The 26723-nt window shown below is 42.2% G+C and overlaps 1 protein-coding gene and 1 long non-coding RNA gene across 2 annotated transcripts in view; one reads left to right on the forward strand and one right to left on the reverse strand.

Annotated features, from left to right (window-relative positions):
• Window positions 1-705: 705 nt before the first annotated feature.
• LOC121011825 (uncharacterized) lies at window positions 706-6484 on the reverse strand. The gene is made up of 2 exons (XR_005781785.1): window positions 6263-6484; window positions 706-992 (listed from the first exon to the last, which is right to left on the reverse strand). It is a non-coding gene; the product is annotated as an uncharacterized LOC121011825 (long non-coding RNA).
• A 2201-nt stretch (window positions 6485-8685) lies between these two features.
• Window positions 8686-26723, forward strand: part of LAMC1 (laminin subunit gamma 1) — a 46873-nt gene continuing 28835 nt past the window's right edge. The window contains exons 1-12 of the mRNA XM_040446546.1: window positions 8686-9036; window positions 13598-13728; window positions 15817-15983; window positions 19002-19190; window positions 19959-20076; window positions 21724-21822; window positions 21913-22049; window positions 22662-22784; window positions 22876-23065; window positions 23376-23488; window positions 25648-25869; window positions 25989-26177. Of these exons, the coding sequence (XP_040302480.1) occupies window positions 8701-9036; window positions 13598-13728; window positions 15817-15983; window positions 19002-19190; window positions 19959-20076; window positions 21724-21822; window positions 21913-22049; window positions 22662-22784; window positions 22876-23065; window positions 23376-23488; window positions 25648-25869; window positions 25989-26177 (2014 nt within the window). The 5' untranslated portion in view covers window positions 8686-8700. The remainder of the gene's footprint in view (window positions 9037-13597; window positions 13729-15816; window positions 15984-19001; window positions 19191-19958; window positions 20077-21723; window positions 21823-21912; window positions 22050-22661; window positions 22785-22875; window positions 23066-23375; window positions 23489-25647; window positions 25870-25988; window positions 26178-26723) is intronic.

The raw sequence follows: 26723 nt of genomic DNA on the forward strand, positions 1-26723 counted from the left end.
TATCATTCAAAGTAGAAGCCCAAGTCTTACAGTGGCCTACAAGGCGTACATGATTGGCAATCCCTCCTTCCCGTCAGTTTCTCTGACCTCATCCCCCACACTTTCCTTCTTTTCCACTCTTACTTCAGTCCCACTGGCCTCCTCACCATTCCCCAGAACTTGCCAGGATTCTCCTGCCTCAGGGGTATTCGCATTTGGTTTTCCTAGAATGCTGTCTCCCAGAGGTCTGTTTCACTTCTTCGTTCTCCTCAAATGTCACCTTATCCAGGTCAGTGAGGCCATCTCTGGTGACAGTGTATTAAATGGCACTTCTCCTCCATGATTTCCACCTTGTTCTTCACTGTGTCATTTATCATGTAATGCATTACGTTTTTGTTTTGATTTGTGATTGTTATCTATCCCTTACCTACTTCACTCCCTACTGTGCTGTCAGCCCTACAAGTTTGGGACCTTGTCTGTCTTACTTTCTGCTCTAGTCCTATACTTAGAACAGTGCCACAATATGTGCCTAGTAAATATTTGTTGAATGAATGGAAGAATTTGGACTTGGAATTATCAAGAGCAGTTTGGCTCTGATCCTTGACCTAATGGGTGGCTGTGGCAAGAAATTAAGCAATTGTGAAAACTGAGAAAGATATTTTGGAATTTAACATATTTTGCAGTATTTGTAGTTGTTTCTTCTTTTGAGGACAGATACAAATAGTATGTAGGGAAAGACAGGGCCAGGTTTATTATGAATTAAACTAGAAAGTAAAAGGCATTGTAGCAAAATGAAGGATTGAGTATTCTAAATAGCTTGATGGACTTTCACTTAAACTCACCTAGCAAATAGTTGTTAAATAAATAAAAGTACACGGTCAACTTTCTGTGACTTTGGGGAGTGGAGGGTTTATCAGAGTCGATCTTAGTCTGTTATTGCATCATCGTAATTGTATATGAGAATCTTTTCCCCCTTAGATTTTCTCACTATTCTTTTACCATTCTTTATTCTTCTGTTGATAAAAGACAAAAATTAGTCAATTCTTAATAGTGCATGGATGTCAAAGAACAAGAAATAGCCTCCCATAAAACTATGGTGTCCTTTTTCTTTTTCATATCTTAATAATTAGACTTTTTTAACTTCAGGCTGCTTATATTTCATTGCCTCTTTATTTCTGTTTCCTTAGTGTTATAATTAACTTCTTTATTTTCTTTATGTAACTACATTAAATTCCACATGTCAGTCATTTCCTAATAGTTAGAACTCTATTGTTCAGCTGAGTGGATTTTTTGCCTCAGCTTGGCTGAGTGGGAGTAAATGCTGGCTTCATTCCTTTAGCTTGGCTCAAGGATTTCAGGCATGCTTGTGACCCACTAGCCTGAATTAGAGTCGGTACTGAGTCTTATAAACATGAGGTTTGGGTTAATAAAGCATATGCCCAGTTCTTGGAGTGCAATTTTACTTGGCAGTTTTGTTTCTTTTGGTGAAGGTTTAAACTAAAATGATAAGGATATATAAGTGAGGATAAATTTGTTGTACGTCTAGATGATAGAAAATATCTGTGACCTCCAATAATAATTTGCACCTATTTGAAAGTACCGTCCAAGACTATTTGATATTCTAGTGTTAAGAGTCCTCTCTGTTCACACATTGGCTGTCTGATGATCTCATATTTAATTAGTGTGTTAAGCCAAATCACTTTTGACCCTTTAATTTGCTAAAACGTATATGGCATTTTTCGGGTATTGCAGTTGGGTAATACAAGCAGCAAGATTTTACTTTTTGAGGACTGCTGTACTAGGTTGGTGCCTCGGTCTTATTCAGCAATAGCACCAAGTTACCAGTAGTTTGTGGGGGGAGTGGTAGGGAGAGAGTGGAACTGTCTTCTTTGGCTTAAACTTTAAATTGGTACTTTATGGAAACATCTAGTTTCCCTAAGAGATTATGGGTTTGTCTTCCCCAGATCATGCCAATCAGCTTCAAAACTTCTGTTTTCCCCTTAGCTCCATTGTTATAGCCACAGCATTACTTTTAGAAATAGCCTTTGGTACAGAGTTTTAGCTTTTAAAAGAATTCTAAAATGATTATCTTCTCTGCTCCTTTATCTGCCTGCTTTGTATATTTGGGATTGAAACTCTTCATGGCCCAGCACCACTAATCTGAGCATGCCTCTGTCGGGACAGTGGCACATGTGTGATAGGAAGTGCTCATTGCGTGTATTCAGGAAGTTTGCACTGTTGAAGCCTTTTGTTTATTCATTTAATAGGGATGCTTTCCTCAAATTGTAAATTCCATTGCATTCGCTTCAATAAATTCAATTTAAAATGACTGTTTGTCAAAGCTATGAAGGTTACTCTTCCTCGACTGTAAGTTGTGCTGATTTAGATATGCCTCGCACAGAGTTGTCCCTTGCACTGTTGGCATTTAGCTGATTTACAAGAGAGGGGGATGAAAAAGGAGCACCAAAATTTAAGGGAAAGAAGTGGGCTAATAAGTTTTTAAAAATCACCTATTTTGAGGATGAGTTTCAGGCCATAGAAACTAGCCTTTCAACGGGTGGTTCAGCCTGAGTTTTCTAGTGGTTGGCATGAACTCCGTGCACCATCTCACCTCCACACATTCTGTGTGTGATTGTTCCCCTTTATGCTTTCTGATCACCCATCTGTGTCCACTTGAGGATCCCACATTCAGCATTCACTTGGCCCTGGGTCATCTTGACGGGCCAGGCCGTATTTGCACAATCTGTCTGCCGAGGTGGAACAATAACAGCTGGTCCGCAGCTGTACACGTTGTCCTGGGAACTCTTATTTCAGCCAGCAGTTATACTAACAGAAATGAAAACGTTTTCAAATAGTTGCCTTCTGTGACCTCCTGTTTGTGTTAACTGTTTGGAGAATCCCATTTAGTAGCCTGAGCGTCTGCCATCTCTAATTGCCTTTATGCACCACAACCTTACTGAAGTTGTGTACTCCAAACGTCCAGTTTGACTTCAAGGAGAACAGTCACTTTCTGACTCTAAGCGGTTAGCACGTAAGAACAATAGTGAATCAGTGACTCCTGATTTGATACTTTAGAATGAACCGGTTCTCTTCGTTGAATTCAGGCCGTGGAAGGGCATTTTCAAGTTCTGGAAAATTCTGTATAGCCATTGTCGTTCATTACCTCACTGTAAAGGGGGCTGTTTCACAAGATCCTCATGGAATTCTTCTGAGCTGCACATAACAGAGAGGCATTTATGTTCCCCAGCAGTCAGTACTTGAATCCAATTCTAAGACAGGAAGGGTTTCTCCCCTACTCAGAAAGATTAGAAATACTTAACCACGTAGGAGGCCTAAGCAGAATTCCTTGGCTTGGCCCTGCGTGAACAAAGGCTGAATTCTCATTGTTCAGACACTGCCCCCCCCCCCCCCCCGCCTCCCCTTCTCTCGTTCCCTCAGCCAGCGTGAACTGTAGGAATCAGAGCAGGAAGTAATAGTTAATTTTGTGTGCCTCATTCTAAACATCTGTACTTGAGTCTTTTTGTTTATGGAAGGAATGTGTAAGGGGGAGGGGGGAACGCAGTAGAACATTCAGAAGCTAAATATTTTCTTGAGGGTGTGTATATCTATGGTTAGTCTTCATGTGCATGAACGTGAGGTGAGTTGAGGGGAGGAGGGGGGATGTTCTAGTTGTATAGTTGCTGGAATACTTTCCAGACGTCTACTTACTGATTTTCTTAATTGTTTGGCTTGGCCTCTTTACCTTAAAGTCATACTGCCTACTTTTATATGCTCCCACAGTGTAAAAATAGTAGAGAAGCTATCATTGGACTAGAAATCAGGAGACCTGGTCCTGTGTCCTATTTATCTACCATTTAACTAGATCTTTTCATTTTGTCCACTGTGAAACGAGTAGGATGGATAGATAAAGAGTAGGGAGGTATGATGAGGAAGAAAGAGAGAAGGAGAGCGACTGTCCATGACAGGTCTTGACTGCAGCTGTTTAATGGAATAAAAGCCAGCTCCTTAGTTTCCCAGTTTTTGATTATCCATGACTACAGGTAATTGTGGATAGATAACTCAGGCCTTGACTCTTCTCCCTTTTCTGTATTTGCTTCCCTATTTATTCAGATTAGATTCCAAATCCTTGATGTAATTTCAGTCCCCTTTTCTTATCCATAAAAGGGGTATGAAGTGGCTGTAGAAAACTGCACCCACACAGAGATATCTGTGCAAAGTCTGTACCCTGTTCTTGGCAGCCCTGTTTCTGCCCAGCAAGGATTCTTTTCCTCTAGTCCACTTTCTCTGTGGTCTCTACAGTGGCTCTTATGAAGTCTCTACCCTCTCTTCAGATATTCCCACTGGCTTTGCTCTCAACCCCTTAAGAAGTACCTGTGATTTTCACTGCACAGAAAAAATAAAGTCATCAGAACTCTTTCAACTTGCATTCCTTAAAACCTCCTCAGTCATTTGCATTTGCTCCCACATAGAAAGTAAGGGTACGGGTTTTCTCCTGTATGGAGCCAGTTCTCTCATTAGCACAGAATCCCATTCTTATTTCCCAGCCTTGTTTCCACATTCAGTCTTTCCCTGTCAGCTGACTCGACCACAATAGCATATAATACAACCTCATATCTCCTATCTAAAAAAACAAAAAGGAAAGAAAAATCTTCCTTGACCCTACATTCCATCCCCTTCTCCTCATTCTCTGCCCCCCACCTTGCCAAATGTTATAGCAGGTGACTACACTCGTTGTATCTTCCATCCTACCTTTTATCTGCCATTCATCTTCAATCCCACCCACCCTGCCCACAGGACTGCTCTAAGTACAGCAGTGACCTGTTTGTAGCTTGAAGCCAATGGACATCTCAGTCATTGTCTTACATGACTCTCTTAGCATATTTTAATACCAGTGATTATTCTTCCTCAAACCTTCTTGGCTTCCATGATATTGATGCTCTTACTTGTCTCCCTCTCTGGCCTCACAGCCTCCTCTGTAGTCCTACCATCTGCTTTCTGTGCTTTAAATGTTGATGCTCCTGAGAGTGATCTCAAAAGTCAACTCTCTTCTCACTCAGCACACTTGCTTCATTGGTCTCAACCATACCCAACCTTCACCATCCATCTACATGCTAATCTATATATCTGACTCAGACATCTCTCTTGGGCTTTCAGACCACTCACATCCAACTTCGTACTAGACATTTCCTCTTGTTTAGATGACCCACAGACACCTCAAAACTAGTGCATCCAGAATTGAACTCATGTCCCCATCCTGCCCTCTACCGCTGCCTCCAGTCCTGCTTAACCTCCCCTGTCCTCTATTTCAGTGGGTGGCTCTGTAATCCTTCTACCTTATTTCTGGAAAAGAAGCTTTGACAGTGAAACAACATGTCAACAGAGTAAAAGAAGAGGAGGCTTTCAGAGGTGGCTCCTGCTCCCTCTTACTCTCCATTGGTCACCAAGTTACTACTGCGGTCTGCTTCCTCCATCTCACCCAAATCCACTCATTTCTTTCCATTCCGGCTGCCCCTATTTTTAGTTCAGCCACCGTCATCTCTCCAGGATTATTGCCACATCTTCTTAACTATTCTCCCTACTTTTAATCCTGTCCCTTCCAACCTAATCTCTACCCAGTGGCCAGAGTGATCTTTATAAAAGTCAAATCTGATCATGTATTTCCTGGTGCAAATCCTTCAGCAGCTCACCATTGCCCTTAGGTTGAAGTTGCTCTTTAACATGGCCTCAGGCCTGGCCTGCTGTCCTTCCTGGTGAGTCCATCTCTAGCCACTCTCTCCAGTTCTCGCTGTGTTACACAACTCTGATTCTCAGTGATCACTCCTCTGTGTTCTCTGGGCTTTCTTACATGCTGTTTCATTTGCCTCGACCACTGATCCCTGTTTGCTTGGGTAATTCCTCTACATTCCTCAGGTCCTGGATGTTGATGTTACTTCCTCTAGAAAATGTTTTTTGACCCTGCAAGTCCAGGTTAGGTGACTTTCCTCCATGCTCCCAGAACTTTGTGCACTTGTCCTGTCAAAGCACTCATCACAGGGGAATTGCAGTGGTCTGCCTCCACCACCGGACTGACTCTAATTCGGAGGGCAGTGTACGTGGCCGTCTTGTCATGTGGCATGTGTGAGCCTCCTTTACCGGTTGCCGCAGAGCCCTTTTTCTCTTCCAGCTGTGGCCGTGGGTCAGAAGGAAAAAGGCAGCTCCGAAAACAAGGCTCAGTGAGTGCGGCCGGCACCAGTGAACTAGTTTGCTTCAAAGTTTAATGCTAGTAGCATTGTTGCTTACTCACCTTCTGCCGCCCAGTGCTATGTCTGTGGCAGCAGTGAGAGGGACCACAGAAGCCCATTTCTTTCAGAGTGTGGCTCTGTGATGCAGATTTTAGTCTGGAACACAACATACCCAGCTCCATTTTATCTTCTCTCCTTTGATCCAGTCTCCTGCAGGTTGGGTTGTTAAAGAACAATGAGATGTCAGAAATGGAGACAGAGAGAGTAGAAACAGCAAGGGTAATCTGTAATCCACAGGTTAGTGAGTAAGCCTTTGAGCATCCCAGACCACCTGTCCTGAAGAGAACTCAATTGTTTTACCATTCCAGAATGTCTTAGATCATCTCTGGCATGCCATAGATACTATATTAAAAATCCACGCCCTCATTCAAAGGGAACACACCATAACAGTTTTGATACAGCAGAGATAGAGGTTAAATTTTCATTCTTTTAACAAGACAGTTGCAAACTGAATTTTCATAACCTGTGTCCAGCAAAATGTAGTACTGCATCTTAGGGAGAAGATGCAGATTTGTGTCCTACTCTTTAGCAACTATACGAGGTAGTCCCTGGCCCAGTCAGACCTTTACATGTGAACATATTCAGGATCCTAATTCAGGATTTTTTTTTTTCTAAACTCCATTATAATAATGCCTTATATTTGTATAGAGTTTTACAGTTAACCAAGTATACGTAAGATCTTAGTTTGTCCTTTCAACAACACTTTGAGGTAAATGGCTCAGGAGTCATCACCTTCATTTTTGCACAGGAGAAAATGGTGGAACAGAAATCACACAGCTAGTCATTGAAGGAGCCAGGACCTGAGCTCAGGTCTCATAATGCCCAGTCCTGCGTTCTCTCCATCATGCCACACACCTTTGTGTTCAAAATTGTATGTGCGTTTCGTGTATATGGGGGACAGTTAATTAAACTTCTCTTTTAAGATCTAGACTGCCTAAGAAATAGTTAGATATGGCTCATCATATTAGTTTATTGTAGATAATACTGGACTAAAGAATACAGCCTGGACACATGACTTACATGGGCTTTCTGCTCTCCCCCCCCCCCGTCCCCTCCTCTCCAGCCCACTTGAACTCACCCACTTAGTCCCGCATCTAGTAGTAGGACAACAGCAGGCCTCCCTGGCACAGAGGCAGACACACTGCCTTGCATTGAGGAGTCCAGGAGAGGACCTTAGGCAGGCAGCTGGAGAGTGAGCTGAGGAGATTCCAGGCCACACGTGACCATCACTCGTCCCCTGAGGATGAGCAGGTACATGGAAGTAAGAGGATGGCAGAAGTCTCTCCTCAATACTTCTGAGAGTGTGCAGGAGTTCCTCCTCTGTGAGCTTTGTAGGAGAGGACCGAGCTGGTTCTTCCTGTGGAGTTAATCCACTTGGGGAGGAAAGACTGTAAGGTCTTTGAGTGCAAGGACCTTTTATGTCTAACACATTCTGTGCCCCAAAGTGTATAGTGTAGGACTGAACATGTAGTTGTGCCCAATAAATACTTGTTGGCCAGTCTGTAATCTTCACTATAGCATGGAAGTTGCAGAGGATAAACATTGTCAGAGAAAGACCCAATTTGTGAATGAAAGGCGATTAAAAACAGTTGCACATTGTCTTTTTGAACCACCTGAAGGCACACTGGCTGGCAACCAAGGTGTCCCAGCCATCAGACCACACCCTGGCTGCCACAGGGAGCTGTCTGACCGGTGGCTCTTCCTCCAGAGAGACAGCAGCCCAGTTCCTCCCTTTTGCCGACTTTCCCTGCTCAGATCTTGCATATTCTCCTTTGAACATATTCAAACAAGTTCTTTAAACTCCCATTCTCCTTTTCTCTCTCTCCCTTTTTTTCTCTTTGTTCAGCTGCTAGAGGAATTTTTTTTTCTTCCTTTTCTACTCCCTGCCCCATCTCTTAATCACTGTCCTTTTCTCTTTCTCAAATCCCTGTCTTAACTTGGTAGATAAGTGGAAGAATAGTGCTGAAGATAGTCCTCCTGCATCAAGAAGTAACATTATAATTAATAGAGTGAGTTTTTAAATACCTTGAAAGTTTCCAGAATACTGATCTAGAAAGTCAGCAAAAATTTTCTTTTCTGTTTTTTTTTAATTAAATTGTTTATGGTGAAGCACCAGCATTAAGAATAAATGTACTTTTTAATTCAATTTTGCTTTTGTTTGATAGAAGTACAGTGCTACCATTTTTCATGGCAAACAAAATTTCAACAATGCATGTCCTAAACAAGCTTTTATGAGCCAACTTATGAACCCAACTATAACTTGTCATTTCTCAGGGAAAACGCCCACTATTTCCAGGTTTCCAATTGCCTAATGGACACAGCCAATGTGTCGTGTGTTCTGGAACCATCTTGGTCCAGGGTGCACAGGGCAGTTTGTGTTCTCTCTTCGTCAAGTTCCAAAGCAAACTGGGAAGAGAGGGAATTTCTTTGCTTCCTATGTATGACTTTTGAACGTCTTGTTTGTCTCACAGGAAAAGCTTTTGACATCACATACGTGCGCCTCAAGTTCCACACCAGCCGCCCGGAGAGCTTCGCCATTTATAAGCGCACACGGGAAGATGGGCCCTGGATTCCTTACCAGTATTACAGCGGCTCCTGCGAGAACACCTACTCGAAGGCAAACCGCGGCTTCATCAGGACAGGAGGAGATGAGCAGCAGGCCTTGTGCACAGATGAATTCAGTGATATTTCCCCTCTGACTGGAGGCAATGTGGCCTTTTCAACCCTAGAAGGAAGGCCGAGTGCCTACAACTTCGACAATAGTCCGGTGCTGCAGGTAATGCATCCAGAAGTTAGCTTTGCCTCCGGTTAGTTGTTCCATGTACCTTCGGGATGCAGGAAGATGGATTGTATGGGGGCCTTTGGTCCCACTAAAGAGGGAGGGGGTGGGTGTGGAATCTACCCCAGCAGGACGGACAGGTGGATTTTATCCTGCTCTCCTGTAGATGCTCAGTATGGGAAGAATCGTTTTGTTCCTGCTTCCCAAATGATGTTCTTCTATCTCTGTGCACGCACCAGTGATTTCTGGGCTACAGCTTCTAGAAATCTTGAAAGCCGAACAGTTTTAACTTGGCTCTTTACTCACAGTGCAAACATTTTGCTTCTGACCTTTTGAAGAGAGTATTTGAATCTACCCATTATTTTTGCATCCTTTCTTATCTCTTCTCTGATTTGACAAAAGGAAAAGTATTTTTTAGTGTTTGCAAGGGGGAACAATTGGAGCAATATCTGAGAACGCCGTCCTTCTTTGTAACCGTGCAGGGAAATTTGGACTGGGTCTGTCTGGCTCTGTTGTCAGTCATAAAAACTTCTAAAGGTACTGGTGTTTGTGACAAGATATAAATTTAGGTACACATGGTATAGTGCCTGAACATCAAGATAGAAACTTTTCCCCATTTAAGCACAGAAAGAATTAAAGCTGTCCTTTTTCTCGGAAATTCTGTGCACATATTCCTCATATGCCATAATTTGGAATCTTTCTGTAACACAGAATTGGAGATGCTTCTGTCATGTGGCCGAAGTTAACATCTAAATGGGGACAGTCTGTATTAATTGACTGAGACAAAGACTGGATGTGGGTTTGCAAATGCTGTGTTCATTTTATGAAAAGCTGTTGGGATTTCTAAGTAGGGAGTCCGCTCATTCTTCTGGGCTTCATGCTTTTGTGTCTTCTCACGCTTTCTCTTTGAAATTTATTATATTCAGAGACTTTCTAAATTGGTTGTATGGTTTTGCATGGTGTCAAAAGATGAGAATCTATTTTTTTCTCTGTGGGTCCAATTCTTCCCTTCCATTATATTTCTGTAGTTTGCTGGGAGATTGTACATCTTGATCATGGTAAAGTCTGAGGTTATGGTGAGCAGTGAGTATGTCTGCAAAGGCCTTTGAGTAATGTGTTTCTTGCAATGGTGATAAGATGTATTCAAAATAAGTAGGAAGAATTAACTGCTTTTGATAGATGAAAACACAGAAGACTGAATGTCTAGGGCAGATGTGATCTACAATTGTCTTAAGCTGATCAACTAGCAAACATTTGCTAGCTTAGTTTCTTACTATCCAGATTATTCTATTTTACTGTCCTGCAGAGACAATGGTATAGTCAGCGGGAAAAAGCAGTGACATAATGTGACTGTGATTTTATGGCACCTTTGCTAACTGTATGCCTTGTCAGCCTATCTTGAAGCGGTTCCCCCAGCTGTAGGGATTCTGTTTGCTTCTCTCTCTCTCTCTCTCTCTCTCTCTCTCTCTCTCTCTCTTTTTTAAAGTACTACTCCCAGTGTGGGGCTCGAACTCATGACCCTGAGATCAAGAGTTACATGCTCTACCAACTGATCCAGTCAGGCACCCCTGATGTTTGCTACTCTTTATGCCATAGGAACTCATGAGACTGAATGTGGTGAAAATGCTATGGGCATCTGTAATCGATTTGGTCAGTTGCTGTCATTATGCAAAAACATTAATTATGTGTCTCTGAATGTAAGAGGTCTGGATTTCATACCCAGTTGCCAAGGAGGGTTAGCTGATTTGACTTTAGCTGATAATGACCCTTTTTCCTCATTGCTTCCTGTGCCTCTCCACAGAAGCTGTGATCTACCAGATGGGAGAGGAGACCCTTCCTGGTTTCATTGTATATGAATATTATTAAGCATATACTGATTTATAATAATAGTCAACTTTTATTACAACACTTGCTGTAATGTGCCAAGCAGTGTCCTGAGCCCTTGAGATATATTAGCTATATGTACTCATTTAACCCTCACAATAACTCTACATGTAGACACTTTTAAAATTCTATTTAATTTTTATTATTTTTTGAAAGAGAGTATGCACGAGCAGGGGAGGGGCAGAGGGAGAAGGGGGAGACACACACACACACACACACACACACACACACACACACACACAGAGAGAGAGAGAGAGACAGACAGACAGACAGACAATATCTCAAAGCAGGCTCCATGCTTAGCACAGAGCCTGACATGGGGCTTGAACTCCTGAAACTGCAAGATCATGACTTGAGCCAGAATCAAGAGTTTGGCACTCAACCAAGTGAGCCATGCAGGTGCCCCTCCCTTCTTGGGGCGGGGGGCAGGTAGACAGTTTTATTATCTTCATTTTACAGATGAGGCATGGGCATTATTTATCAGGAGAGGTAAAGTAACTGATCCCAAATTGCAGTTTTAAGTAGCAGAAATGGGATCCAAAACCTAGAAAGGCTAGCTCCAGAGCCTGGTCTTTTTAAGATGCCCATTGTGAAAAAAATTACTTAAACCTAACTCTTGAGAAGCTTTTATTCAAGGGAAGCTGTTATAAAGATGAAGCTCAAAGGAGAGATAATAAGCATTAAACACAGAGATATGTTTAGCTATTTACATTACAGACGACTAAAAGATTCCTAGCATTGTGGCCATGAGTGGGAGTTGTTATTGGAGCTCCACGTTTGCATGCGGTGGAATCATCATCTCTTCTCCTTTCTAATTATACTTGGAGGCTTCACGGGGATTAGCTTTTATGAGGCCTCGATGTTGCTCTGTATGCCAGGTGTTTGGCATGGTTTAAGCTGTGCTCCTTAATCAGGGGTGTGCCTCCCAGTCTCATGGGGAGCCTCCTGGAAACACAGACGCCTGCTGCTCTGCACTTGCTTGTTGCGTCTCCACTGTTGATGCCCACGTGTGGTCCCACGATAGGACTTTCCGTGGAAGTGGCATCTTTGGGCGGTCATGTATAATATGCTACTCCAAAACTTAACAATTCTAAATGACCATGACTTATTATTTCTCCTGATTCCGTATTGACCTGAGCTCCCTCAATGGCAGGTCACCTGGGAACTGAGTTTGTCTCTCCCTGTGGCCTTAAAGCTTCAAGGTGACTAGACTAGGCTTCCTCGCATGATGGCAGAAGTGTTCCAAGAGAGTAAGTCCCAGTGCACAAGTGCTTATCAGACTTCTGTTTGTCACATTTGCTCATGTCCCCTAGGCAAAAGCAAGTCACATGCCCCAGCCTAGAATCAGGGTGGAAAGGGACTGCGCAGGGTGTGGGCACTGGCAGAATGATTCATTGGAATCATCATTATAACAGTCTACCATAGAGGTAAACATCTGACTAAAATTAGCTCAATGAAAGGGCATTTATTATAAGGGCTTAGAGCTCATAAAACCTAGGGAAAAACTTTAACTTTCATTCTTGTCCTCTGTTATTATGGTACACCTACCAATTTGATCAGTTGTGGTTTCTTCAGATTTGTTCATTTGCTCAGCCTATGTATTTGAGCACCCACTGTATGCTAAGCACCAGGGAGACTGCAGTAAACAAAGCAGTAAGTCCTTCTCTTGTGGGGCTTAGAATCTTGGTGGTGATTAGAATGGTGGGCTTAGAATGATGGTGGCAGTGGCAGTGGCGGGGTGGGGGGAAGGTGATGGAAAGAGACAATATAAATAAAACAGGGGGCACCTGGGTAGCGTCTGACTCTTGATGTTGGCTCAGGTCATGATCTCACGGTTTGTGAGTTCGAGCCCTGCGGGGGGGGGGGGGGGAGGGCTCTGTGCTGGGAGTGCAGAGCCTGCTTGGGATTCTTTCTCTTCCTCTCTCTCTGTGCTTCCTCTGCCTGCTCACTCGCTCTCTCTCTCTCTCTCTCTCTCTCTCTCAAACAACTTAAAAAAAATTAAGACAGGAGAATGAAATAGGGAGTTGGGGTGGGCAGCAATGTTTGGTTGGGTGGCCAGGGAAGGCCTCACAGAGAAGTGACATTATGGGAAGGGTCAGGACAAAACTGCATCTGATTGGCCCCAGCCAGCATAATGATTTATTATTTTGTACTTGGATGTCTCTCCCAGATCTATCAGTAGTGGACTAGGGATGGAGGGAGAGGTAGATGATGGTACAAAATGGGCAGGAGGAGACAGTGACCAGCATATCTAACACCACTGTGGTGCCCCATGAGCTCTGTGCTGGCTTCTCTGCTGGATTTGGGGCGCGGATACAGGGTGGAGAGAAGGGGCGTGAGTACGGAGTCCCTCCTGTATGCTAAGCCTTTAAAAGTATATTTCCTCTAAGCCTCTCAACAGCCTTGTGAAGAAACAATTATTATTCCTGCTTTTTGGGACTCTGAGTGATAACAACAACTTAGATCAAAAGAAGGGAAGATTCCAGAAGGAGAAAAATACTAGGAAATTAAGGGAGTCCTCGAATAATATATCCGATTTAATGCTAGAAGAGGACATAAGTCACATGATATATTAACTGTTGGAAAAGTTTAGAAAATTTTGTTGCGTATATGTCCCTTATCTTCAGTTCCTTTACCTCTTTCCATTTTTTTTATTAATTTTTTTCCCTCACAGGAATGGGTAACTGCCACTGACATCAGAGTCACACTCAATCGCCTGAACACCTTTGGAGATGAAGTGTTTAACGACCCCAAAGTTCTCAAGTCCTACTATTATGCAATCTCTGATTTTGCTGTGGGTGGTAGGTAAGTAAATCATTAAATAACTTTGAAAATGACTGGAGCTTTGGTTTAGAAGTGAGTGTAGCAACTTTCTTACAACCATATTAATTAATAATTTTGTTATTTCTATAACCTTGTCAAATCAGCGCCCTTGCTGAATTCTTGCTGGGCACCTCAGCACAAAGCGATGCAACAGGCACTCTGAAGCCTCCATGGAAGCATAGGACATTCACCTGCTGAAAAGGACTTGACCTTCGAGGATTGTACAAATGAATGGGGCAGGCAGTGTATGAACGTGTGAAAAATTAAACACGTGTTTTAGATAAAAAGAGGCCCTATGTCAGAGAATGAGACAGAACTCTCAGGCTAGAGAAGCAGATGGGAACCAAGCTGGGCCTTGAAGAATGGGTAGAATTTGGATAAGGAAGCAGGATAGGTGGGTGGGATTCAGGAGGGTGGGTGTGTCATGAGCAGAACTATAGGGTTGAGGAGGTACCTGGGTAGCTCAGTCGGTTAAGCGTCTGACCGGCTCAGGTCATTATCTCATGTTCGTGAGTTTGAGCCCCACATTGGGCTCTGTGCTAACAGCCCAGAGCCTGGAGCCTGCTTCGGATTCTGTGTCTCCCTCTCTGCCCATCGCCCATTCGCACTCTGTCTCTGTCTCTCTCTCTCAAAAATGAATAAACATTAACAACAACAACAAAAACAAAAAAAAAGAAGTGTAGGGTTGGGAGATTATAGGCTTACTAGGCTTAAGAAAAACCTCCTTGGTGAGTATTTGGAGTAAATGGAGTGAAAGCTGATGGAGGCTGTAATCAATGAGAAATCGTGTACTTTTTTGAAGACTATGATATCTAAACAGTGGTTAAGATTAGTTGCAGGCGAGGTGAAAGAGTGCCATCAAGAGAATTTATATTCTTGTTATGATGCTGTGATGTAGGTGTTAGATGACAAATATCTGGCATTAGGGTGGTGACAGTAGATTGGAAAGGAACAATTTAGGTGGATTTCATTGTGAAGCAAGAATTATCAGGCCTTTAGGCAAAGATGATTTTAAGGTTTAATGATTAGGAGAGTGATGGCACTATTAATGAAATGAGTGAAGAAGAGGAGTTAATTTAAGGAGATGATGAGTTGCAGACATCTAAAATTTTAGGTTATGGGGGATATCTAAATTTGTGCATTAGTGAAGGATAGGAGTCAGGAGAAAGATGAGAGCTAGGGATATAAGTTTAGGATATATCTGGCACACTGTAGATGTTCAGGAAAGGTCTGAGTGTATTAGGACATAGTAGTGGAAGCTGTGGAACTGATTCTGTCTGTAAAGAAGCCAGTGAGGGAAACATCAGGACACCAGAACGCATGTTAATACTCATGGACATTTCCATGAGTCCTTAATTTATGACTGTGCCTGCATCCGAGGGATCCTTCAGGGATTCTTGCCCCAAACAACCTGAGGGAATATCAAGCTACCAGAGTTCCATATGGTAGTTGAATGTCTCTTACTACCTTCAGATCAGGAAAATCATTATGACAGATCATAGCTGACATAATTATTGACTTATAGTATGCCTGCACAATCCTAGGCACATAAATAAAGCAGCTTCTTGACCCTCTCAGTAACCCTGTGAAATTCACATTCTCATCATCCCTATTTAATAGCTAAGGCACAGAGGTTAAGTTACATTGGTAAGTCACAGGGCAGGGTTTCAAACATGTATCCTGGCTTCAGAGTCCATGCTCTGCTTAACCTCTGCACTTGGCCGCTCCTTGACACATGCAGTTGACTTCCGGAAGTGATCCTCCAGATGGCCTCAGAAATTGTTAGAGACTTTCTTCTTATGTCTGGTCAATGCCCCATCCCTGGTTAAATACAGATGGGGTGGTGGTGTTTTTTTGTTTTTTGGGGGTTTTTGCCTGTTTAATTTTAATTCCTACCTAAAAACTCAATCATTACTTAATTTTGCTTAGTTCCTCAGTTTACAGTTTTGAGTGGTAAAACTAAAAAATGTTCTGAGGTTGCTTTTAGTTCTCTCTGTACATCATTTTTTTGTATCCATTTCTGGGACTTTGTGGCTGTTTCGTATTTCTGAGTGCCTGTTCTCTTCCTAGGTGTAAATGTAACGGACATGCAAGCGAGTGTGTAAAGAACGAATTCAACAAGCTGGTGTGTAATTGTAAACATAACACTTACGGAGTGGACTGTGAAAAGTGTCTGCCTTTCTTCAATGACCGGCCGTGGAGGAGGGCGACCGCCGAGAGTGCCAGCGAATGCCTGCGTGAGTGCCCCTTGGCCTCCAGCTGTTAGATTATCTTGAGGGTTTCCAGAGTGGGGAGCAGGAATGGGTGACTTCCTTCTGTTCCCCCTTGCAAGGAAAACTCTGAAAGGCAGTGCTTCCTCCATCATTTGAGAGCATGGAACGGTAAACTTACACGCACGTCAGAGGAAAATCCTAGATGAAGGCAATTGGCTATGGATATAAAGTATGCTCATTTTGTGTTTCCTTCATGAACACACATACCAGGGTGGGGGCAGCATCTCCAAGGTTTGGAACTTTGCATAGATCCAAATACTGGGCAAGTGTAGCCTCCTGTAAAAATTTGGTTTCTCTAGTCTTTTCTTTGCTGCACATGTAGAATATTTTCCTGCCAATGGTCATTTACTCAAGCAGTCAGGATCATTGATTAATATGTGTCGGATATGTTGATTTCTAGACTAAGACTGCCGTTCGAAAGATGATTTTCCCAAATTATTTTTCCTTTATTTCACAAAAGAGCCCAATAGGGAGAATCTTCCTTCTCCTCCCGTGCAGATGTGGGTGGCTTTGGGAAGGAGAGTAGATTCTAGTATTTCTAGAAAAATGTAAAATGAAAAAGATTATACACTGTTTATCCCTTCGTAATGGCTTGGTTTATTTTGAACAGATAGAGAAAGATGTCTCAGGAGAAAGGAACCATGAAACTATGTGATCGTGATTTGCCAAGGACTTAAAAATAAGAAACTTTTTTTTTTTTAATTTTTTTTTTCAACGTTTATTTATTTTGGGGACAGAGAGAGACAGAGCATGAACGGGGGAGGGGCAGAGAGAGAGGGAGACACAGAATCGGAAACAGGCTCCGGGCTCTGAGCCATCAGCCCAGAGCCCGATGCGGGGCTCGAACTCACGGAGCGCGAGATCGTGACCTGGCTGAAGTCGGACGCTTAACCGACTGCGCCACCCAGGCGCCCCAATAAGAAACTTTTAAAGCAGATATAATTTTTTATGACCTTATAAATATTTATCATCTCCTCTTGATAAAGGAATAAGAAAGAAGACAGTCCACACTCACTGGAATGGTTGGCAGAAACCTTGAGAAACAACCAATATTTTGTCTCATGACTATTTCTATTAGTTGCCTAGAGCAGATTTTCTTTTTATTTATTTTTTAATGTTTATTTCTGAGAGAGAGGGAGAGATGGAGAGAGAGAGAGGGAAGGAGGGAAGGAAAGAGTAGGGGCAGAGAGAGAGAGGGAGACACAGAATCTGAAGCAGGCTCCAGGCTGAACTGTCAGTACAGAGCCTGATGTAGGGCTCAGACTCATAAACCATGAGATCATGACCTGAGCCGAAGTTGGGTGGTTAACTGACTGAGCCACCCAAGGGCCCCTAGAGCAGATTTTCTTATCTTCCCTTTTCCTCAGCAATTCCCAGATTTGAAGATAAATTGTGCAGCTTCCTCTAGAATTCCTACGTACTTGCTTGACCTTCTCTTCTTTTACTCAACTGTAATATCTAGTGTTAGAAGCTACAGGATTAAGGTCTTAACAAAAAGAATGACATGCCCCTAAGATGTGACATTTAAATAAATGTACACATGTGTTTGACAAGTATTCTGATCAATGATAGGGTCACATTCAGAGTCTCTCCAGGACCATTATGAGAAGAATAAACAGCAGATTGCCAATTTACCACTAGCAGACAGGTGGTTTGCCTTCTCACCAGCCGATGATAAAGGAGACACAGCACCTGCTTTACCTGGGGGTTAGGACAGTGTAGACAAGGGAACTGTTATGCTCCACATCCCAGACCACCAGACCTTTTAGCTGGGAACGGACCGAGTTTGGCTGGGGATGGGATGTGCAGAATAATCTAGAGAGAGGCTTGAGAGAAGAGAAATAGCAAACGAAGAAGAGAATGGGAGTTCTGCAAGTTACTTAACACAACTCTGATTTTTGCTACCAGTGATTCAAGTTTCTAAAAAGTATTCAAGTATAATTCTATTTAAAAAACTGATTATAAAGAAGGGGAGGTGAAAAAAAAATCTATATACTCAAACATTTTTTTAAAACAACTTTATCTGAAATCAAATAAAACTTTAGTGCTTAAGATACTGCCTGTACTTTGTGTGGAATCTATAATTCTAAGGAAAAAAAACTTAATAGAAATGTAATGAAGAATTTCTGTGACTACATGTACGTGTTCTTAAAATGTAGTTGCGTTGTGTAGGGAATATAGTTGGCATTGTGGCTCCCCAGTGGATGACTGTGTCTAGTGACACTGAACGTCCCTTCAGTCCTGCCTCCATCTGCAGGGGCACCAATCTTACCTCATGTGTCTCTGGTTCCCCCAGTCTGGCTATGCAAGTAGTCTGGCACTTTGAAAGTTAGTGTCTTAATGTATTTGAATCGTCTAAGGGCTGAAAAGTGAGGTAGATGAAAGCCCGCATATAAATTGGCACCTTGTTTTTGAAGCTGGTATTGAATGAAGGATAAGGATTTAGAAAAATTAGAATTCAACTTGGTACTTGCATTTAAACAATTGCCCAGAGATTCTAAGTACTGGAATTTCTTGTATTTTATGGTGGCCCCGGGGGGTTTTGTTTTAAGAAATTTTATTTTATTTTATTTTATTGAGAGAGAGTGAGAGCATGAGCGGTAGAGGGAGAGAGAGAATCTTAAGCAGGCTCCACACTCAGCGTGGAGCCTGACAGGGAGCTTGATCTCACGACCCTAGGATCATGACCTGAGCCAAAATCAAGAGTCAGGAGCTTAACCAGCAGAGCCACTCAGGCACCCCAATGGCATTGTTTTTGATAAGACCGTTTCTTGGTAAACTGATAATGTGGCCATCTAAACCCTTTACTGACATACTCCTTTTTGTTTTTAAATGAACAATGCATCAATTAGGCGGTCTTATCCTACCACCCTTTGGGCCACAGGGATATGGGAAATTATGGTTTGGTTTTCTTGGAGTCTTGAAAATGCTGTTTGGCTAAGGAACATGGATCTGACTTAACTCGTATGTTTTGGCCAACAGCCTGTGACTGCAATGGCCGATCACAAGAATGCTACTTTGACCCTGAACTATACCGGTCCACCGGCCATGGTGGCCATTGCACCAACTGCCAGGGCAACACAGATGGTGCCAAATGTGAGAGGTGCCGGGAGAATTTCTTCCGCCTTGGGAACAACGAAGCCTGCTCTCCGTGTCACTGTAGTCCTGTGGGTAAGTGACAGGCAGAGTCAGCTTCGGCCTGATGGATTGAAACACAAAATAAGGGCTCCCCGTCTCCCCAGAAAATCTTTGTTTCCTAAGCATCTGCACAGGTTAGGTATGGAAGTGTGTACATTATTGTACCCCCCACCTCCACTCTGTTTAACCAAGTTAAGCTTTCAAATGATTTTCTGGTGTGTATAAAAGTGTGGGGTTGGCCTGAGTAATGGTTTTGTAAATAATTAGTAACACGATCCCAGAAACCAGTTTGAACTTTGACTGTAAAAGGTTAGCTGTTTCGTGAGTTCTTCCTTGTTAATGACTGTTTAGTTTACAGTCCTTATAGGGCTGAACTTTCTCAGTATGTTGGTGTGTCTTCAGAAACATAGAGTGCTCTTAGTCTGTTCTACTCTTTCAAGAGTTTGACCTTTATTTTGTTGTGCCTGTATATACTTAAGTTCTAGACGTGGGCCTTAAGGATCCTGTGCTTGCCCACAGAGAAGGGACTGGTTTTGAGTACAGTTTATCGCTGGGTGCAGAGTGCCTTGTTTTTCAACATTGATGAGCAGGGTGTGTGTCTGGAAAGTTAAAATGTTATGGCTTAAAAGGATATTATTTTGAGACAATGAGGATTTAAAATTTCATCTTTATTCCCTCTGTAACCATCTAGAGATTACGTATTAGGTTTCAGGCAGTGTTTTTAGTTACCATTTTTTTTTTTGATTTGACATATTAATTTTACTTTCTTACATGGTTGTTGATAAGCTCTTTAAATTTTAGGTTCTCTCAGCACACAGTGTGATAGCTATGGCAGGTGTAGCTGTAAGCCAGGAGTGATGGGTGATAAGTGTGACCGCTGCCAGCCTGGATACCATTCTCTCACTGAGGCAGGATGCAGGTAAGACTTTTCAAAACCAGGAAAAGGGGGCAGAATCTAAATGTAGTCGATTCAAAACAAGAGATCTTGTGGTTTGTATAAACATTTTTCCTTATAATAATTGTCAATAGGATTCAAAACTTCTAGCTCTAATGATGATCCAGGATTGGTTTGTAACAGAGATTAGGCAGAGTTTTTATTTTTTTATTTAAAAATTTTTTAAATTTATTTTGAGAGACAGAGGGAGAGCACAGGCGAGCAGGAGAGGGGCAGAGAGAGAGGGAGAGAGAATCCCAAGCAGGCTTCACACTGTCAGCACAGAGCCCAGCTTGGGGCTTGAACTCACAAACCATGAGATCATGCCTTGAGCCGAGATCAAGAGTTGGATGCATAACCAACTGAGCTACCCAGGTGCCCGTAAACAGTTTTTTTTTTTTTTTTAAGATATTTAAAATAAATTGAACATTCCTTCCATGTTCTTCTGGATGGCTTACCACCATAAATTATACCTTTTGCACTATGCCCTTTGTTTCCCCCAACTGTTTCTATATGGTGCAATAATTACATGCTCTGTTGAATTCAGAAGTGTTGTTGAAAGGTTAGGTGAACAGAGGAAATATACGGAAATGGAAAGGAAAGCTGCAATTTGGTCTCTATTGGTACATAAGTAAAGATTTGTAAACAGGAGTTTCTTGGAAAGGAAGAATGACGCCATGATTCTGTTCAGATTACATTTTACACTAAACTCTATGTTAGAAGACATGCATCTAAGCCACCTTAAAAGCAATGTAATTTTTTTTGTATCTCTTTTTCCTTGCCTAAGCAATAGAGAATCACAAAATGATATTGCAGAGTGTGCTTGAATACCATTCTATTAGCATATAAGAACAAATGGATGATTTACACTATAAAAACTAAAGATAAAGAGAACTGGATGGTCTGTCTTTGTAGACCCCCGAGCAATTTTTTTTTTTTAATTTGAACCCAAGTTAGTTAACATATAGTGTAATGATGATTTCAGGAATAGAATTTAGCGATTCATCACTTACATATAACACCCAGTGCTCATCCCAACAAGTGCCCTCCTTGATGTCCCTCACTCATTTAGCCTATCCCTCCCACCCACCACCCTGCCAGCAATTCTCAGTTTACTCTCTGTATTGAAGAGTCTCTTACAGTTTGTCTCCCTCTCTGTTTTTATATTATTTTTTAAGCAGAGTTTTTAGTATAGAAATGTGATAGGTATTCTCAGTTGAAACCAAATTCATATATAAAACTGATTTTAAGACTTCTTTCACTTTTTTATGTATTCCTTTTTTTATTTTATTTTATTTTATTTTATTTTTTTTCAACGTTTATTTATTTTTGGGACAGAGAGAGACAGAGCATGAACGGGGGAGGGGCAGAGAGAGAGGGAGACACAGAATCGGAAACAGGCTCCAGGCTCTGAGCCATCAGCCCAGAGCCTGACGCGGGGCTCGAACTCACGGACCGTGAGATCGTGACCTGGCTGAAGTCGGACGCTTAACCGACTGCGCCACCCAGGCGCCCCTGTATTCCTTTTTTTAAAAAATAAAATGTATTAACATGTAAAACCCAAAGTTGGCTTTGAGTGTGGGATTTCTTTCTCATTTCTCTCCTGGTTTTACTCCTTTTCCCATCCAATAGGCCATGCTCTTGTAATCCTTCTGGCAGCATAGATGAATGTAATGTTGAAACAGGAAGATGTGTTTGCAAAGACAACGTTGAAGGCTTCAACTGTGAGAGGTAGCTCATTCTTTCTCTAGCTGTATTTTTTTTTTCTGATACCATATTTCAAGCACAACAAATTCCTGGTTATATCTTTATGTTTTTCAGGTGCAAACCTGGATTTTTTAATCTGGAATCATCTAATCCCAGAGGTTGCACACCCTGCTTCTGCTTTGGGCATTCTTCTGTCTGTACAAATGCTGTCGGCTACAGTGTTTATTCTATAACCTCTACCTTTCAGATCGGTAATTTGGACCTTCCCTTCTGTCTCCCAGAATTGTGAGACTAGACTTACAGCAGTTTAAAAAAAACTTTTTTTAATGTTTGTTTATTTTTGAGAGAGGGAGAGAGAGCGTGAGCAGGGGAGGGGCAGAGAGCAATGGAGACACAGAATCCGAAGCAGGCTCCAGGCTCCAGGCTCCGAGCTGTCAGCACAGAGCCCAACGCAGGGCTTGAACCCAAGAGCCATGAGATCATGACCTGAGCCAAAGTCAGACGCTTACCACCTGAGCCACCCAAGCGCCCCAAGACTTACAGTAGTTTTAAAAAATTAATAATTTTGAGGATTTTTTGATAGTGGTAACATTTTGTTTTTCACTGTACATAATGTTTTGTTTGGCTCTTTGTTTGGCTTTTTAATTGAATGAAAACATATGGCTTTAGAATGTACTGTAGTATAAATTTACATAAAAATCAAAATATAGCTTGAGGGGTATAGCATATACAGGTACTGCTATAGGAGCCGTGTATTCAAACTGTTTATTGCTGACTTTCTATATATTTTGTGGTCTATAGAGGACCTGAGTTCAGGATGTTTACGAGGTGATGGCACTTGTGTTCTCATCCTGTGCTTGCAGATGAGGATGGGTGGCGTGTAGAACAAAGGGATGGCTCTGAAGCATCACTCGAGTGGTCCTCAGAGAGGCAGGATGTCGCTGTCATCTCAGATAGCTACTTTCCTAGATACTTCATTGCTCCTGGTAAGTAAGACTGGGAAGCAGTCTGGCGCCACGTGTGTCCCTGTTTACTCTCATTGTTACGTTCTCACACACCACTGTGTCTGCTTTCCAGCGAAGTTCCTGGGCAAGCAGTTGTTGAGTTATGGCCAGAACCTCACCTTCTCCTTTCGAGTGGACAGGCGAGACACTCGCCTGTCTGCAGAAGACCTGGTGCTTGAAGGAGCTGGCCTGAGAGTGTCTGTGCCCTTGATCGCTCAGGGCAATTCCTATCCAAGTGAGACCACTGTGAAATACGTCTTCAGGTAAGACCGTCTTCTTTGGAAAATCTGACTTGACCAGAATTCTAAAAGTAGTTTCTTTACCAGTCTTACTGGGCCTTAAGGTGTATGTTGAAGAAAAACGTCTGGGTTATAAGGGTGATTTTGGAAAAGGAAGCCTTCCCTTTATTTACCTGTATCTTTGCAGTTGTATTATCAAACCAACAGATCCATTTCTGACTTGGTTAGATTGTCAGAGCCTTGCATTGTTGGTGGCTTAAATGAATAAGAAATGCTTTCTCAGTACCCAGAATTTTCCTTATAGAGGTTAATATAGATCTTTCTTTCCCTCTAGGCTCCATGAAGCAACAGATTATCCCTGGAGGCCTCCTCTTACACCTTTTGAATTTCAGAAGCTCCTAAACAATTTGACCTCCATCAAGATCCGTGGGACATACAGTGAGAGAAGTAAGTTATGATATGATTTAAGAGAATTAAGAAGACGATTGGGTAAAAAGATCCACAATAATGTAAAAGTTGATCTCTAAAGTCCCAATACTATAAAACTTGATCCTAAAGAAGTGGTATAAACTACCTTGTTGTACATGTAAAAATAATGCATTTGTTTAACCACATTCAAGGACCTGGAGAAAATTTGCTAAAATTAATAAGTGGCATTGTTTCATAATGAATAAGCCTAATGAGGTTACTTTATATCTACATGTATTCCAAGAATCCTTTTTTTTAAATGTTTATTTATTTTTGAGAGACAGAGAGCATGAGCAGGGGAAGGGCAGAGAGAGAGAGGGAGACACAGAATCCAAAGCAGGCTCCAGGCTTTGAGCTGTCCACACAGAGCCTGACACAGGGCTTGAACCCACGAACTGTGAGATCATGACCTGAGCTGAAGTTGGATGCTTAACTGACTGAGCCACCCAGGCCCCCCTATATTCTAAGAATCTTGAGTGTAATTCTACTGACTCACGTTGCTTCCTCTTTATTTCTTAATGTGCCTTTAAAATTTTTTTCCTATAGTTTTTTTTTTGTTTTGTTTTTGTTTTTTGTTTTTTTAATGAGGACCTTTTTCTGTAGAAAGCTAAAGCTGTTTGGGTGGAGTCAGAGTGGTGGTGTGGCATAGTGAGTGACATCAGCAGCTTGGGTATATTGGTTTTTGAGATGCCTACATGAACATCCAGATGAAGATGTCTTATAAATTGTTGGAAATATGGGTCTGGGCTTAGGAATAAGTTAGGGCGAGAGATCTGGAATTGAAAGGTTGACTACATATGGGCAGTAATTTTTAATTGAAAATGAGAGCAAAAATAGAGAAAAAGTGCAACCCAGAAACATAGTTATCTAAGGACTATGCCCTGAGACTCAAGGGAGAAAAAAGAATTTTGAGGAGGAGAAACGATTAATGGGTTTATAAAGATGGCTCTGTTGGATTTTGGATTGGGTGACTAAGGAATCATTGGCAATTTTTTGTTTAAAGAGGGTTGAAACTGAAGTTATATTGCAGTGCTTTGATAAGTAACTAGAAGGTGAAGCAGTAGAATAAAGCCAAAGAAGTTTGGCTGTAAGGGAAGGAAAAGAGGTGGATTATAGTTCAAGGGAAGTGACAAGATTAGAGGAAGAGTACTTTTTAGGATGGGAGACTTCAGAATGGTTACAATTGGAAGCACCTTAACCAGTGGTTGTTTCTCATGATCTAACTGCTAACAAAGCCCCATAAATATATCAAAGCAGTAATAGAAGAGATGTTCTTTAGCCTCAGGTTGTCAGGTTCTAAGAATTCTATAAACAGCAAGTGATATTTCATAACATAGGGAAATAAACTTGAAACGTTCTGGAGCAGAATGGAAATTAAAAGGAAATATGATGAAATAAAGGACTGCCACGTCATAGGATGTTCCTGCTGAGGCCATCCCATGCTCTGTTGAGTTGGATGAACCATTGGTCTAAGCCAGTATAAGGCTTCCTCTCTTTTTTTTTTTCTTCTGGAAATGGGGAAGCATTGTGATATATGGCATATTTGCTTGGGAATAATTGCATATTTGCCAAAGTAGCCCTGAGTATTAAAACTTGTATAGCAAATTTTCCTGTTTTATGCAGGGCACAAAACATATTGAGTGGCACTTGTCAGCACGTGCTCTTTGCTCTTTTATTCCTGAGCTGTGCTGTCAGCGCCTGCTTCTGTGGCAGGAGAACTAAAACACTGCTTAATGGCTATGGACTTAAACTCTTCTTATCCCCTGCATTCTTGCTCCAATCTTTTCTTGCCCCAGAATATTTCCCAGTGCTTTTCCTTTGTCACATTGGTGATTGAGAGAACTGAAGAATCCAACAAATCCAGTTGTTGTTGTTGTTGTGTGTGTGTGTGTGTGTGTGTGTGTGTGTGTGTGTGTTTAAAAATGTTTGCTATACTGCCCTTCCAAATACTTAATGCTAGGTACCCCACAAATGTTGTGAATGCTATTTTCTAGTTATCTCCTCCAAAAGATGACTTAACTAATAGTTGATTTTCTCTGGAATTTTGTATCTGATAACTCTTTAGCTTTATTAACTTTCTGTAAGCTTTTGAAAAACAGAAGCCAGTTCAGTGATTCTCCTGCCCACGTCATACACAGGTGCTGGCTATTTGGATGATGTCACCCTGACAAGCGCTCGTCCCGGGCCTGGGGTGCCTGCAACGTGGGTGGAGTCCTGTACCTGTCCTGTGGGATACGGAGGGCAGTTTTGTGAGATGTGCCTCTCAGGTTACAGAAGAGAAACTCCGAGTCTCGGGCCGTACAGCCCGTGTGTGCTCTGTACCTGCAATGGACACAGTGAGACCTGTGACCCTGAGACAGGTGAGCAGATGGTCTTTGGTGGCTGCTAGACCTCCGTCGTCTAGCAGATGGATGGGAAGTGCTCACGGTCTCATGTGCTTGCACGCTGGCCTGTTCTCTCATCCCCGCTCTCCACATAGGTGTTTGCGACTGCAGAGACAATACAGCTGGACCCCACTGTGAGAAGTGCGGTGACGGGTACTATGGAGATTCGACCGCGGGCACCTCTTCCGATTGCCAGCTCTGTCCGTGTCCTGGGGGCTCGAGTTGTGCCGTTGTCCCTAAGACTCAGGAGGTGGTGTGCACCAACTGTCCCACTGGCACCACTGGTGAGTCCACTCTTCCGTAGGCTCTCAGTGTTCCATCCCAAAAATCACTCGGGAAGAGGAGCTCTGGGGGCTTGCGGACTTTTGTCTGTTGCTTTGATTCAGTGATTATGGTGTTCTGGGTAGGCAAAAGTTTGGTTAGGAAAGAGATGTATTATCCATTTATAGAATGCGTATCAGATACAAATAATAGCCAACATATTTATGGCCACGTACTTCTCGGAGCACTTTACACATTCTGCCTCATTAATCCTCACAACCCCATGAGGTGGCTTTTGCCATGACCCCCCTGTCACAGCCAAGAAAACTGAGGTGCAGAGATATTAAGTTACATGTCCCAGCTGCACAGCTAGTCACTGGAAGAGCTCATGACCACTACAGTGTACTCTCCCCGACATGAGAACCAAAACTGGATTTTTAGTTTGTGGGGCTGTCCTGGGATTCTTGATATAAATTGGCATTTTTTTAATTCTTTAAATTCTTTCTGTCTTTAAATAGTCCTTTTGGTGCATCATTGCCCATCACATTTAGTTGGGAAAAAAAATTTGT

The sequence above is a fragment of the Herpailurus yagouaroundi genome, unplaced genomic scaffold, assembly GCF_014898765.1.
Source record: "Herpailurus yagouaroundi ecotype Mexico unplaced genomic scaffold, PumYag 195, whole genome shotgun sequence".
NCBI classification, from domain to species: domain Eukaryota; kingdom Metazoa; phylum Chordata; class Mammalia; order Carnivora; family Felidae; genus Herpailurus; species Herpailurus yagouaroundi.